Source organism: Chiloscyllium plagiosum, unplaced genomic scaffold, assembly GCF_037043375.1.
Source record: "Chiloscyllium plagiosum isolate Xiang-an unplaced genomic scaffold, Cpla_swu_hap1 HiC_scaffold_7, whole genome shotgun sequence".
Lineage (NCBI taxonomy): Eukaryota > Metazoa > Chordata > Chondrichthyes > Orectolobiformes > Hemiscylliidae > Chiloscyllium > Chiloscyllium plagiosum.
Window position 1 is genome coordinate 72552371 of NW_028270145.1, and position 15156 is coordinate 72567526.

General features: G+C 39.1%; 1 protein-coding gene across 1 annotated transcript in view; it reads right to left on the reverse strand.

The window, feature by feature from the left end:
* The window catches only part of snx4 (sorting nexin 4), a 53896-nt gene that overhangs the window by 30515 nt on the left and 8225 nt on the right, over positions 1–15156 (reverse strand). The window contains exons 2-5 of the mRNA XM_043693968.2: positions 13975–14099; positions 3204–3342; positions 2259–2408; positions 985–1032 (exon numbers count right to left, since the gene is read on the reverse strand). Coding sequence (XP_043549903.1) covers positions 985–1032; positions 2259–2408; positions 3204–3342; positions 13975–14096 — 459 coding nt within the window. The 5' untranslated portion in view covers positions 14097–14099. The remainder of the gene's footprint in view (positions 1–984; positions 1033–2258; positions 2409–3203; positions 3343–13974; positions 14100–15156) is intronic.

Here is a 15156-nt window from a genome sequence, read left to right on the forward strand (position 1 = left end):
ATAAAAGATCGTAAGATGCAAGAACTAAAGTAGACCATATGGCCATTGAGTCAGCACTGCTATTTAATGAAGTCATGGATGATCTGACAATCCACAACTCCAGGGTTCGTGAGTTACAAATAAAAAGAGGAAACGTTGCTTATGGGAGCAGACAAATAGACATAGCAAGATCTTGATAACTGAAATGTGACAAGTTACTTGATATGTTCTAGTGATTAGCTGGTTAGAGTTTGGGGGTTGGGGGACTCATCACACGATCACTTATGTCCACCTGGATGGATAAGACACGATCCTTGTTAAATGCCACTAACTGGAAAAAGAGGACTTCGGTATTGCACAAGGTAATCAGCTGATACTAATCAACTCCTAAATCAATTAACACTCATCAGAATGAAAACTAAAAGTGAAGAATTGATCAATTAAAAATTTAAAATTGCTAAAAAAAGATAGCTCACAATTAATGACAAGAGATATCAATTTTGGGAAAATACGATAACATGTTGTGCTGAATGTGACAGGTCAACTGAATCAACAAAGCCTGATGCTGCAACACATTTCTTGCAATTAAAGAGATGTAGAAGTACCATATCACATGGTTAGGAATGGGTTTAAGAGGCCAGTCAATTGGTTTATTGACAACTGCACCTGTTCTTTCTTCAGTCAAAAATAGCTCAAAATGCTTATTTGAAAGTCACAAAAAGGCACTGAAATAGTTTAACATTCAGCACTAAACTGTCAAGCCAATTAAAGAGTTAAATTCCTTCCAGAAATGCTTACAAATTCTAACTGAAACACCAAAACAGTGTTTAGATTTCAGCTTGACAATTTGAATGATACATATAAATTAGTCAGGTGTCTTTGCAAAACAATTAAAAAAAAATCAGACTCTAATAATTTGAAAGTAGTAATTTTCCATTAATATAGCACATATTTTCACATTTAAGTTAATAAGCCAATTTTAAAAAAAAGTCAAGTCAACTTTACCTTTGCTTGGAACCCTGATTCATTTGCTGCTTCTTTCCAGCCATTTTCCTAAGAAAATTAAACCGTAAACAGTGAACAACCAGCTGTAATAGTATTCCAGCATGACATTCAAAATATGTAGTTTACATATCAAGTAATTGCTGCAAACTGGCTCAGTATATTTGAACACTAAATTATTGGAGTTGTACAATTGTTTTGCAAACTTATGACCATCTAATATTGCAGCCACTTGTTTGATCCAATTTAAAATTATATTACTTGCAATTCACAGACATACAAGTAATTTTACATCCTGCATAAATGAAAAAATATCCAGTAATATTAATCTTTCAGGTTTAAGGCTTTCAGTTTTTGAGCAAGAGAAATCCAAAGTGAAAGGAAAAGAAAAGAACTGGGTTGTGAAAATGATATGGTGGCATAGCAATTTGGATTGCCTCAGAGTGGAGGTACTATAAATGATGAAGTACAATAGGTAACAGCAAACACTGTCACGTTTATGTATCAACACATTTATAGATTGTTTTCTGAGGGACATGACTAAAATGTAGCTTCTTCAACCTATAAGCAACAGTTCTGGAGAATGCATCAAGACATCAAATCACAGATGCCATTCTCTCAGAAACAGATCAAAACAGCAACAACATGGAAGTGGCTCTGAACCAATTTACAAAATAAATTTTCGTAGTTCTAGAAGCAATACGTTTGCAGAACTTTGACGGAAAATCAAGTAAGGGTGTTGCAGAATTCACAAAAATTATACTCTAGGCATTGGTAGAGGCAAAGCTTTTGATGACCAACTAGCCATTTTCTGTTCAAACTCTGTACACCATTCAAGTGGATGTGAGAGGGGGTGCTCACCTGTGGGTGAAAGAAACAAAAATAGCAAAGAAACAAACATGCCAGAGGAAAAATTGTACCATTTTATATCCAAAGTCAGATGACAAAAAAAGTTTTTGACAAAAGCCTGAAGTTTGAATTAATCAGTTGGTGACTTGTCAATGCCAAAAAGGAAATTGAAATTATTTGTCTTAAGAGTACCATAGTATCAGAAAAAAAAAGACTTGGTCTTTGGTCAAGAATTTTTTTTTTTTAAGAAAACATACTATTTAGCTTATAGTACAGTAAAGATCCCCATTTAGATTTTTAAAATGATACAGCATTTCTTTCTCATTTTTCTACAGCCATACTGGTCACTGAATAATGCCAAAGCCATCCATTTGCAATGAAAAGTATTAAAATTGCAGAGCTAACAAAACAAATCAAACTTCCAATACCTGTGTTAAAAATAAATAGAAAATTGGGTCACAAGAGAGAGTAGGATGTGAAGCAACACGCAACAGAAAGTTTTCAAGACCAATCCTTCGTCGTTCAACAAAATCAGGATCCATATTATCAGCGGATAACTTATGCCAAACAAATTCTGCCTGCAGGAATGGAATAGAAGGCAGGTTACTCAACTGGCACTTGTTATTGAATAATGTTGAAGCTACTTTCAGTTGTGATTTCCCTGGGGTAAAGCAGGCCACAACATGCTAATAATAAGGTTTGCAGAATTCAAATCTTACAGGAAGCATTATCACATGATCAAAGCAGGTTGAGCAAGTCCAACATGGTGGACCAATATACAGCAACCCAAAAATATTGCAGTACTCGATGTTTCTATGTATGACAATTGGTTTCTCTCATTTGAGATTTAACCTGGAAATTTATGGTCGAATCCAAAGAATACATTCCAGAGCACTGGATATCTAACTTTTCTTCACTCTAATGACTACTTTAAAGAATGACTCCATTATATTGGGATTTGAATCCATTTCATACTAAAATCTACATTAATAAGAAGTCTGAAATGGCAAGAGAAAAGCTTTCAGCAATATGCTTTATTAAAAGAACTGCCATCTATGGCATTGCATCTGATCTACTTCAGTATTCTCAAAATGTAATATTTTTAATTGATTGCTCCCTAGTTAGAAATGGAATGGACTCGTACACCACCTTATTTGTGAAAGTCAGGTATCAAGGGAAAAGAAAAAAGCTCACTGGATACTTTCTTCAGCATAAGCCTTAGATACCCTCATGCACGGTGCAGGATGTCAACAGGGTTCAAAATGCAGCCCTTCATTTTAAAGAATTACTTACATATTTGATTATTGCAATTGACAATTACTGAATGTCACGCATTTGGGGATGCAGGCGATGCAAAAATGAAATTTACTCACTCTTTTTTCAGGTAGAGGTGGTACCACTATACAAGGATATGTAACAACTAAATAATTTCTCAACAATTCAAATTCACTGTATCGTCTCCAGAGTGAATCTGGCACAGAGTTCTCCTCTTCATTTTGTGAATCATGTGTCCTATAAATGAAAAAGTATTAAAACAAAAAACAAAATCAGATTGCCAACTTCTGGGTTCGATTAATAAACTGTATTCCTTCTACCCGTAACAGATAAAGTTTAATTACCAAAGACATTTCTAACAAGTTAAGAGTGAAACATGTAACCAAATATACTTCTTGTTTAACATCAAAACTTTAAGTGAACATCCTATGCCTTCCCATTCATTCACAGGCAGGAAATAATTCCACACTAACATTAAAATGAATCAGAGTTCATAGCATAAGTGTGCACTAAGGAAAACATATTGATAAAAATATCCTTCAGTATGTTCTAGACACGAAATGGGATTGGTACAGAACTGATCTGCCAGAAAAAAATTTTCTGGTGGTAGAAATATGAAACAAACATTCTGGTGGAGACAGCTACTCTTCCAACATTTGAGGAACATCTGGATGAGTACTTAAAATGTCAGGGTATAGGAAGTTATGGACCAAGTGCGGGTAAATGGGATTAGTGCAATCTGGTGGTGTTTGTTGGTCACCACAGAGAGTCAAAAAAGGCTTGGTTCTATGCTGTACGGCTATGAAAAGATTAACTGTCAAAAATATTTTCAACAATAGCAGCTGAAAAACTATTTGAAGTGGACTTTTTAAAAAAAAGTATCTTCAAATCTATTGAGGATCAATCATGTTCAAAATATACTTCTATTCCCCAGTTCTCATAACATTCAATTGATAAATTCTTAAGGTAGAATTAAGGATCATTTACTGAAAGTGTGTTGCTGGAAAAGCGCAGCAGGTCAGGCAGCATCCAAGGAGCAGGAGAATCGACGTTTCGGGCATGCCCGAAGGACTCATGCCTGAAACGTCGATTCTCCTGCTCCTTGGCTGCTGCCTGACCTGCTGCGCTTTTCCAGCAACACATTTTCAGCTCTGATCTCCAGCATCTGCAGTCCTCACTTCCTCCTTAAGGATCATTTAACAAAACGAGTTTACTTTCAGTGATCACATAATGGATCTTCTCTGCAATTTAGTTTCAAAGACCACAGTAGAAACAGCTGCAATTCTGATTTGCTTTTTCTAGTCCCTTATTTGAAATAGTTGACAGCAAATTTGTAAACAACTAAGAGAAGACAAAAACATAAAATTATAAAGAGACGCCCCTCAGAGTGAAAAGTATCGATAAATTCTCGTGCAAAGGCAATGCGTACTTTAGGGTAATCTACACCTCTAAACATTTGAAATCATAGTCACATGTATTACACACCTATTTAATGCACAAAATAGATTGACTCCATTAAACAAAACATCTGGACACACCAGTGGTTATTAAAATATTTATTAAGTCAACTTTTCATAACCTTCCACTGAACTTTGCACCAGATCAGTGCAGAAATTAAAATATATGTTGGTAACTAGGCAAGAATTTATTTCTAAATTTCAGTAAAGTTAATAAGTAAATTGTACCTCTTGCTAATAAAAAAAGCTTACACAAATCCTGAAAGTTTCTGGAGTGTGTGTTCTTTACTGTTTGGTGAAGAACACAGGAGATTTAAGTATGTAAAGTGATAACATTATTGAAATAGAATGTCCTTTTATTACTCAAGCTTGATGCCACAAGGGAGAGGAGGTAGGACAAAAGACAAGTTGTTACAATATGAAAGTAAATGTGGCTAATATCTAAGTGTATACAGAAACCATATTCCTAGGAGATGTTGGAAAAATGTGCTGGCGAACCAAATTAATTTAACAGCTGAACATTAAATATCTGCAACAGGAAATGAATCAGACATTATTCTCAGAGCTGGTTAGTGTTTCATTTTGAAATTAAATCAGAGGCAAAAGGAAACCAGAAAAGCATGCATAAGCTCAACTGGACATGTTTCAGATAATAATGCACGCAACAGAAAGCTTGCACACAGGTGCAGCAAGTAATTAGGAAGACCAATGAAATGTTTAAACCCTTTGAAATAAGGGCCAGAGTGTATAAAGAGTAGGAAAGTCGCACTGCAACCGTACAAGGTGCTGGTGAGACTGCATTGGAGCAGAGAGAGCAGTTTTGGTCCCCTTATTTGAGGGAAGGTGGAGGCAATTCAGAGAAGGATCACCAGGATGATCCTTGGTATGCAGGGATTGCCTAAATGAGTAAAGCAAAAAAATAAAAATGCTAAGTAAGTTGAGACTTAAATGTTGTTTAGAAGGCCCTACCTTTCAATTAAAGAATAGATGGGAGTTGCTCATTTCTGATAGGAAATTCCAATTAAGATTCCCTTAGAATGCAGCTGTGCTTTCATTCTAATAGTTCTTTTGCAGTACAGAACTGTAAGGAAGACAAACCAGGCCCCCTTTCACAGCAGTGACTAGTTTCCAAAATCTTTCAAAAGAAAAAAAAGGGTCCTGACCGCCACTACAATAGCGGCTATCTAATCTTAAGGCAAGTGTGACATTAGGGCGCTGGAAAGGTATGGTACCCAAGTGTCACCGTTCTGAAGAAGGGTCACCATAGCCAAAAGGTTAACTTTCTCTTCACAGATGCTGTCAAAACAAATTGCTGGAAAAGCTCAGCAGTTCTCGTTTCTGATTTACAACAAATAAAAACCGAAAGAACTGCGGCTGCCAAGTGTCAAGGTATTTAGGGTAAGTTGGGGCCAATTTAATAATTATTCAGTGAGTCTATACACTAAAGAGTGTAACTTGCAATTTCAATGTATTTCCAAATTCTGCTTTAAACAGGATCTTTCAGAAGGTTAGGCAAAAGAGGATTGGAGAGTAGAGTGTGGTGCAGAAAAAGCATAGCAGGTCAGGCAGCATCGGAAGAGCAGGAGAATCAACGTTTTGGGCAAAGGCCTGTCATTAGGAAGGTTCAGAAGGTTGCTGAGGTCGTGGAATTGCTCACCAGAAAGTTTAAATTTCCCAGGGATATCTTTTTGAGTGTGTTACATCGGGAATACCACAGGGATCTCATGTGCCACTTCCACCAAACTGGCATAACTGGCCAGAGGAAAAGCTGGGCCAAAACTTCTGATGGGCAATTTCCCCCAAAACTGTCATGCTCGCCAAAAAAAAAAAAACACCTTTAATGTCAATGAATTCAGGGAATACCAACTCACTTGATCTCCACTATTACCCTGAAAGAAGTCCAAGGATCACAGAGCTAATTCTGGGTAACCATTAGACCGACTGCTGAATCATAACTGATGCCCCCAGAAACTACAGGTAAAGGTTTCAAGATTAGAATAGACTTTGCACATTCCCTATCCAAGGGCACCTGAAAGCAGACAAAAAAGAATGGCAGAGAATGAGACTAAATTTCTCCTTGACTGCTCTAGGATGTCCGTATACCTGTTCCATCTATTAAGGAATAAATGAAGGAGGAGCAAGTGATGAAGGGACCAAACTAATAGGAAAGCAGTAAAAAGATTTGTTGCAATTACACAGAATAGCATATTTACCTACTAAAAACAAAGAGCAATGACCATATATCATGTCAAGTTGTGTGTCATGTGAACACATACGGGCAAATCAGACTAAGAGTTCAAGTAAGTGATGTGATGAACAAAGGAGTGATGCCATTATTCCCAAAACCCAGTGATTTCAATTCTTCAGTGCATCAAAATCTAAATTCAACAATTTTCTGTTTCTTTCTGGATTTACCAGTTCCATAAACAAATGCATGCCATTTCTCAAAGCATTTTTCATTATGGTTGTTAATCATAGAAGTCTACAGCACAGAAAATAGCCATTTGACATTGAATCTGTACCAATATGAAGTTAGCTTGTTTTCAAGTGAAGTCTCAAAAAATGTACAAAAATTCCCAGTATCAAATGCATGAAAGTGTGTTTGGAAGGTATTCTGTAACCTGCAATGAAAACTAACTTTGCAGACATCATCCTAAATGCTAAATTGCCCGTAGTGTTAGGTAAAGGGGTAAATGTAGGGGTATGGGTGGGTTACGCTTCGGCCCAACAAGTCGGCGGGTCGGTGTGGACTTGTTGGGCCGAAGGACCTGTTTCCACACTGTAAGTAATCTAATCTAATCCTAACAGAAGAGTCCAGTTGACCATATTTTAAAATCACTATAGAACATAATCAAATATTACTAATAAAGTGAACTTTACACTGGTCAAATATTGGCAGGGATGCCAATATCAACCACTTCCTTCAGCCCAAAAATATCAGTTAACCATAACTCAGACACAAAATTGGCTGAGTGATAGGAAATTATGTTGCTAATCACCTTTTCATTGCATCAGTTCTTACAAAAAAAACTTAAATAATAGACTTAGGAGCAAAGAATCAAACATCAGAGATGCAGTCAAATGAAAAGGCATCTGATGTGGTCTATGTGGATTTTAACAATGCTTTGGCAAGGTTTCTCATGTCAGACTGGTCCAGAAATTAAAACCCCATGGGACTGCAGGCAAAAATGGCACATTAGATTCTAAAAGTGGTTGGGAGGCAGGACGCAAAGGGTGAAGGCAGATTGCTTCAGTGTCTGCAAATCTGCTTCCAGTGAGTCCCACAAGGCTGAGTACTGGGACCCTTACTTGTGGTGTACATTAATTTCAACTTAAAGACTGGGGATGTGATTAAGTTCATGGACAAAAATGGCTAAGGTGGTAAAATAGTGAGGAGAGCAGCTTTAAACTACAGCAGGACATCAATAACTGGTCAGGTGTGTGGCAAATGGAATGCAACCCAGAAAAGAAAAAGTGCAATGTAGTGACTTCAGGAGGGCTAATACAACAAGTAAAGCCACAAATTAATGTTAGGACCCTGGAAAGAACAGAGGGACCTTGGTGCACACGTCTATAGATTCCCAAGGGTGGCAAGGTAGGTAGATAAAAGGCAACTCTTTGGATCAGTGACTTTATTTGGAGGCAGCGTGGGAATTCATTGCAGAGGGAAAGTGGTGCTTTTTGCTTGCTTTTTTAAGCTCACAGTTTGCAAGTTTTTTTTGAAAGAAACAGGATAAGCTGAAGCCCAGGATCAGGCATCCAACACAAAAGAGCAAAATAACAGGTAAGCCATAAGTTCAGTAGTTGGTGACAGCTATAACTTGAATAATACAGATTACTTTCAGACTGAAGGTAGAACAAGGTATTTACAGGCTACAAACTAAAAAACAAGTAGAATTTCTTTTAGGAAAAAAATGAACCAAGTAAAATAAAAGGTGCAGGGCCAGGCATTAATGTGAGAGCAGGTGGACCCCATTGTGGTTTATAGCAACCAAATCTGTAGCAAGTGTTGCTCGCTCAAGGAACTCTAACTCAGCGCTGATTTGTTTTTTTTGTGGAGGGGTCAGGAGGAGGTTGGCAGGGAGGAAAACACAAGAAGTGAAGCTGAAATCAAGAATAGTACAGTCAGGGGTACAGACACTACCGTGGCCAAAATAGAGAGCCACTAATGGTGCCCAGGTGGCCAGGTTCATGATCGCTCATTTGGACTTTTGAAGAACTCGGGGAAGATCCAGTGTCATGGCTGATATAGGTACTAATGATACAGATTAATAAAAAAAGGTTCTGCTGAGGGAATATTAGCAGCTAGGGACCAAATTGAAAAACAGATACAAAAAAGGTAAATTGCCAGATTACTACCAGAGGCACAAGCAAATTGGCACATGGTCAAACTAGGTGGAATTTCTTCAGCTAGAGGATGGTCAACCTGTGGAACTCAAGGCCTCCACAGCCTTCTGCGACAAAGTCATTAAAAAAAAGATAGATGGAATCAATGGTTACAGGGAGGAAGCAGAAGAATGGGTTTGACAAACATATTAGACAAGATTGAATGGCAAAGCAGGTTCGGTGGGCTGAATAGCCAAATTCTACATCTAATTTAGGATGTCTGGTCAACATGGATGAGTTGGACCAAAGCATCTGTTTCCATGCTGTACATCTTTATGACTATCTCGTATAGTCTTATGGGTTACAACTGTTTTTATATTTTAAAAAAAAAGCTTTGTACGCCATGGGATTGTAGTCAGATCATGGGGTTGACCAGTGACACCACCTGATGGAGGAGCAGCACTCCAAAAGCTAGTGCTTCCAAATAAATCTGTTGGGCTACAACCTCGTGTTGAGATTTTTAACAATGCAGAAATAATCAGCTTTAAGTATTACTATCAAATCCCACCTCCTTAGCAATTTTGAACCCCTCTCATGAAGGAATTTCCTCTTCTGACCCTATTGCCCTCATGGCTTCTATTTCTTGTTAAAGACAAACATGAAATATTCATTTAATACCCTCAACTATGCTATACTTCCATGTGTAAATCCCATTTTGGTCCCCAGTTGGCTCTACTCCTTTTAACAGACTTTTTCATATATTTTGTGCCTACAGAAGACTGGAGTGTCATTTTTATTCTCTCCCCACCCCTTCCCCACTCTAGTTCTGTAAATTTAACATGGTTTAATTTGGTAAAGTCTAAGAGGGAAACGAACAATCAAAACAATAATTTAAATTAACACAATTCAAATTGAAACACTTGGAGAGTGTTCCATGGCTGATGGCCACAGTGGGCTGGAAAAGCCTCTCCAACGACACTCGGGTATGGACATAACCGCAAAGATGTAGTAGGCAATCAGACCAAACATCCCCAGGTCTAGAAGATGATTCACAAATAGGTCCCCTGATCTGTCTACAATCATAATCCTCTCAAGCAGCCTGGGAGTCAATGAAGCAACTTAACGTTTTAACAGCTCACCACCACCTTTGCCAAGGTTACTAGGGATGGGCAATCAATGTTGGCCTAGCCAGTGACACACCGATCCCATGCAATTTAAGAATCAAATGCATTTGACAGTTGAATTAACACCTAATAGCAATGGCAAAGTCATCTTCAACCAGTTGCACTTTATTCTAACTATTATTTATACTTCCATAGGAATAATTGAGAATTTCCAATAAAGGGGGAGGCAGTGGCCAGTAGTATTATCACAGGACTATTAATTCTGCAACTCCACTGATGTTCTGGGGACTAGGTACGAATCCAGCAACGGCAGATGGTGTATTGATAACTTTTATTTAACTTCAAAAGACACCGGTGGCTCACTAATGCCCTTCAGGGAAGGAAATCCTCCATTCTCACCTGGTCTGGTCTATGTGCGAGTCCAGATCCACAGCAATACATTGGACTCCAATGTCCTCTGAAGTGTCCAATCAAGCTACTCTGATGCAATCATTACAAAGTATCAAAGAAATTGAACTGGACAGACCACGTGACACTGATCCAGGTACCAGAAAAGACAACAGCAGAAACAACCAACCTTGTTGATTCAGCAAAGTCCTTTGCAATAATACCTGGGGGCTAATGCCAAAATTGGGGGAGCTGTCTCAAACACTAGTTTAAGCAATAGCTTGACAGTGATACACTCAGAATCATATCTTACTAACAAACAATCCATTTAGGACAGAGACAGGGAGTCATTTCTTCATGCAAAAAAAGTGGTGAGCCTGCGGAATTCGTTACTACAAAAAGTAGTTGATACCCAAACATTGAATGTAGTCAAGGTAATTAGATACATATAGCAGTCAGGGCAAATGGGATCAATACGGGCAGCACGGTGGCACAGTGGTTAGCATTGCTGCCTCACAGCGCCAAAGACCTGGGTTCAATTCCCGGCTCAGGCAACAGTGTGTGGAGTTTGCACATTCTCCCCATGTCTGCGTGGGTTTCCTCCGGGTACTCCGGTTTCCTTCCACAGTCCAAAAAACGTGCAGGTTAAGTGAAGGGGTAAATGTAGGGGAATGGGTCTGGGTGGGTTGCTCAGAGGGTCAGTGTGGACTTGTTGGGCCATAGATCCTGTTTCCACACTAAGTAATCTAATCTAAAAAAAAAGTTATAGGGAAAAAAAAAAGAGCAGGATTAGGCTATAGAGTTGGACAAATCAGCCATGATCACGATGAATGGCAGAGCAGGCTCAAAGGGGTGTTCTGTGTTTAACATCATTGTCACTATCCCCAGATATGCATTGTCCCACTGGCAGGATAGACCCAATAGAGGTGGCAAGGGGAGGCCTCAATATTGATTCCTGACTTCATGAAGTCTCGACGTCATGAGAAATGTGGCAAGGAAGCTTCCTGCTGATCATCATATACCGTCTCCCTTGGCTGATTCCTCCTGTTGAGAGAGACTTGGGGGGAACTGTAAGGGTGACAAGAGTGCAAAGTGTAGTCTGAATAGGGAATTTCAAATGTCCACCACTAAAAGTGGCTTAGTACACGGATCTAGCTGGTTGTGTCCCAAAAGGTCATAGCTGCTAGACTGGGTCTGCCGCAAGCAGTGAGGAAACAAGGAGAAAACATACATGATCTCATCCTTGCCAACCTGCTGGCTGCAGAAAAATATGTTAAAAAACAGCAGAATCTGCAGCCTCATGGCCAAGCACTCAACCATTACCATCAAGCCAAGGTATCGACCCTGCTCAATGGAGAGTGCAGGTGGGCATGCCAGGAGAGGATCCAGCAAACCTGAAAATGAGGTGTCAACCTGATGAAGCTACCAAAGCAGGCCTACTTACACACCAAATAGCAGAACAATTAACAGAGCTCAGTGATCCCACAGCTAATGGATCAGATCCAAGCTCTGCAGTCCTATCCCAGTTGTGAATAATTAATAACTCACCAGAGGCATCTCCACAAATATCCCCATCTTCAACGATGGCAGAGCCCTATACATCAGTGCGAGAGATTGCTGTGAATGCTTGAGTCAGAAATGCCAAAGTGGATGATCCAACTTGGCCTCTTTCTCTGGTCCTCAGCATCACATATACCCCCAGTCTTCAGCCAATTCGATTCACACTGTGATATTAATAAGTGGTCAGAGGCACTGGACAGTGCAAAGGCTATGGGTGCTGACAACATTCCAGCAATCATACTGAAGACTAGAACTTGCCATTCTCCTTGCCAAGCTCTTCAAGTTACAATATTGGCATTTACCCAATAATGTAGAAAGTTGCCCAGGTATGTTCTGTATGCAACAGCAGGATAAATCCAACTCAACCAATTACCGCCCCAGTCTACTCTTGATCAGTAAAGTGACTGAAGGTGTCATCAACACCATCATCAAGCAACACCCGCTCAACAATAACCAGCTCAATGACACCCAGTCAGCTGCTGACCTCATTCTAGCCTTGCTAGAATGTGGATGAAAGACCAGAAGCATAACTGAAATCAATGTATCCAGGGACAATCTTTCACTTGAAGTCATACCTGGCATATAAGATGGGGGTTATGGTTATTGGAGGTCAGTCCCAGGACATTCTGCATAAGTTCTTCAGAAGCATCCTAGGCCCAACCATTTTCAGCTGTTTCTTCAATGATCTTCCTTCCACAAGGTCATAATTGGAGATGTTTGCCGACGATCGCACCACGTTCAGCAGCATTTGCAACTCCTCAGATACTGAAGGAGCCAAAGATCAGTATAATTCCCAGGCTTGGGCTGACAAGTAGCAAGTAACATCCATGCCATAAATGCCTGGCAATGTGCACCTCAATAAGAACTGGGTAATCTAACCACCATCTCTTGATATTCAATTGGTATGCCATCACCGAATCCTGTTATAATCAAGAGCCTTGGAGTTACCATTGGTCAAAAACTCAACTGAACTCACCACTTAACCAGAATGCATACAACATCAGTCAACACAGTAGCCCACTTGGCTGGCACCAAACCCTCCACCTTCAAAATGCCCTGCCTACACCACCACACTTAACAGCTACAAGATACACTGCAGCAACTCACCAAGATTGCTTCAATGACACTGTGCAAACCCACAATCTCTACTATCTGGTAGGATAACGGATCATCTGCCTGCTGCCCTTCAAGCCACACACCATCCTGAATTGGAACCATGCTGCTGCTCTTTCATCATGGAACCAAATTTCTGGACAGCACTATAGATTAGCCCACATCACATGGACTGCAGAAAGGAGACTCACCAACACTTTCAATAGGAAATTGGGAGTGGGTAGTAAATGCTGTCTAAACAGCAACATCCACTTCATGAAGTGGAAATAAAAGGCACAAATTCACATTATTCCAGTTTGGAAAGAGAAGTGCATACTGGAATATGCAGTACATTAGGTAAACAGACCACAAAAAAGGGTTAGAATTAGGTAGTATTTAAAGTGATCAGAAACACACAACCTCACATTGGCATTACTTCAAATGATCAGTTATTATATTTCTCCACTTTTTCTTGGCTAAGTGTCAATTGTGATTTTATGACTTGCGCAAATGTTGAGTTAACAGCTTCAGAATGGTTTTTAAAATTTAAGTGAAATTTGATATGGTAATCTCAAAGAAGTCAGCATGAGTGTACACCAAATTTGGGCATAACATTGATCTGGCACAAGAGATCTTTCACCTGCTCACTTAGCAAAAATTTTAGAATTCCTATGCAGTAAAATACTAAAGAAACAGTACATGTTGTAAAGAATTAAAATCAATTTTTATGATGAAATGTTTATCAAAACATGGACAAATCACTTTATAGTTACATAGCAAGAACTGCTAAAATGTCTGCTACTGAAGTCTAAAGTCAAAACGTTATTTGTGCATGCGCCAAAGAAAACAAACTACAGACCAAGGCAGTGGCACTACTATGAAACTACATAAATGAAACTTAGCAGTAGTACATATTTACATACCTTGTTTCAATAAGGTAGACTGTATAAATCTCCTGCATGTTTACTGCATTTTTGCCTGTTCGTTTTTCTGCTTCTGACACACTGATCTCAATTTTCTTCAATAAACAGCTTTTGTCTTCCATGATCTATTTAGAAAATAAATTGCACAATTTAAATACAGTTTACAGCTTCAGAAAAATTAGACCGCAAGGCACAAATATGCAACTGGTTTAGACATACAAATCTTAAAGAGCATCTGGAGGGAAAAATTTTGGGATGGAGTTCTGGACCAAAGAGGCTAGCAGCTAAAAGCACAGCCAGCAAAATTAGAACCACAATTCGGTTACAACAGATCTCTCTGATGGTTGTAGACTGGTGAACATGAGAGAGAGGCGGGAGGGGGCAAGATCATGGAGAAACCTAAAAACAAGGATGGGAACTCTTAAAATAAAAGCTTCACATAATCTGGTGCTACTGCAGATGGAGAAAGTTATCAGTAGAGATAAGAATTGTAAGCTGTGAAAACTAACACTGATTTCTGATGGTGCTGTTGAGAAGCATAACCTAGATGTGAAAGAGCAGAACATTTTGTAAATGAAAAACGGTCAGAAAAGTAGAAAAGCCACTTCAAATGATTAATTGGCTGTAATTATACAAAAAATAATGGACCCAGTGAATTGCACTCCCACCCATCTAAACAACAATGGGGAGGCAGGGATAAGAATGGTCTGGTCATGGAAGAATTGCTCAGAAAGGAGTAATGTCCTTACAAGAATGTGTATAGGGTATAAATTCAATTAACACAAAATATCTCTAATTGAAAACTAGTAATCATATCTGTGTCAACTATCACGAAAATCCATCTGGTTACTGTTGTGCATTTGAGAGGAAATCTACAATTCATATCCAGTTTAGTCTATAGGATTTCTGACCCACAACAGTAGGACCTGGCCAAAAACACCAGTCAATTCAATGACAATGACAATGAGGAATGGGCAACAAATATTAGCCTCTCAGTGATGCCCATATCACAAGAATAAATAACCAACCACACTAAAAACAGAAATTGCAGTAAAAGCTCAGCAGGTCTGGCAGCACCTGTGGAGAAAACTCAAAGTTATGTTTCAGGTCGAGTGATCCTTCCTCAGGACTGGGTTCTAGGATGGGTGAAGGAAGGGGATGGAAAGTTGGATAGTCAGCAGT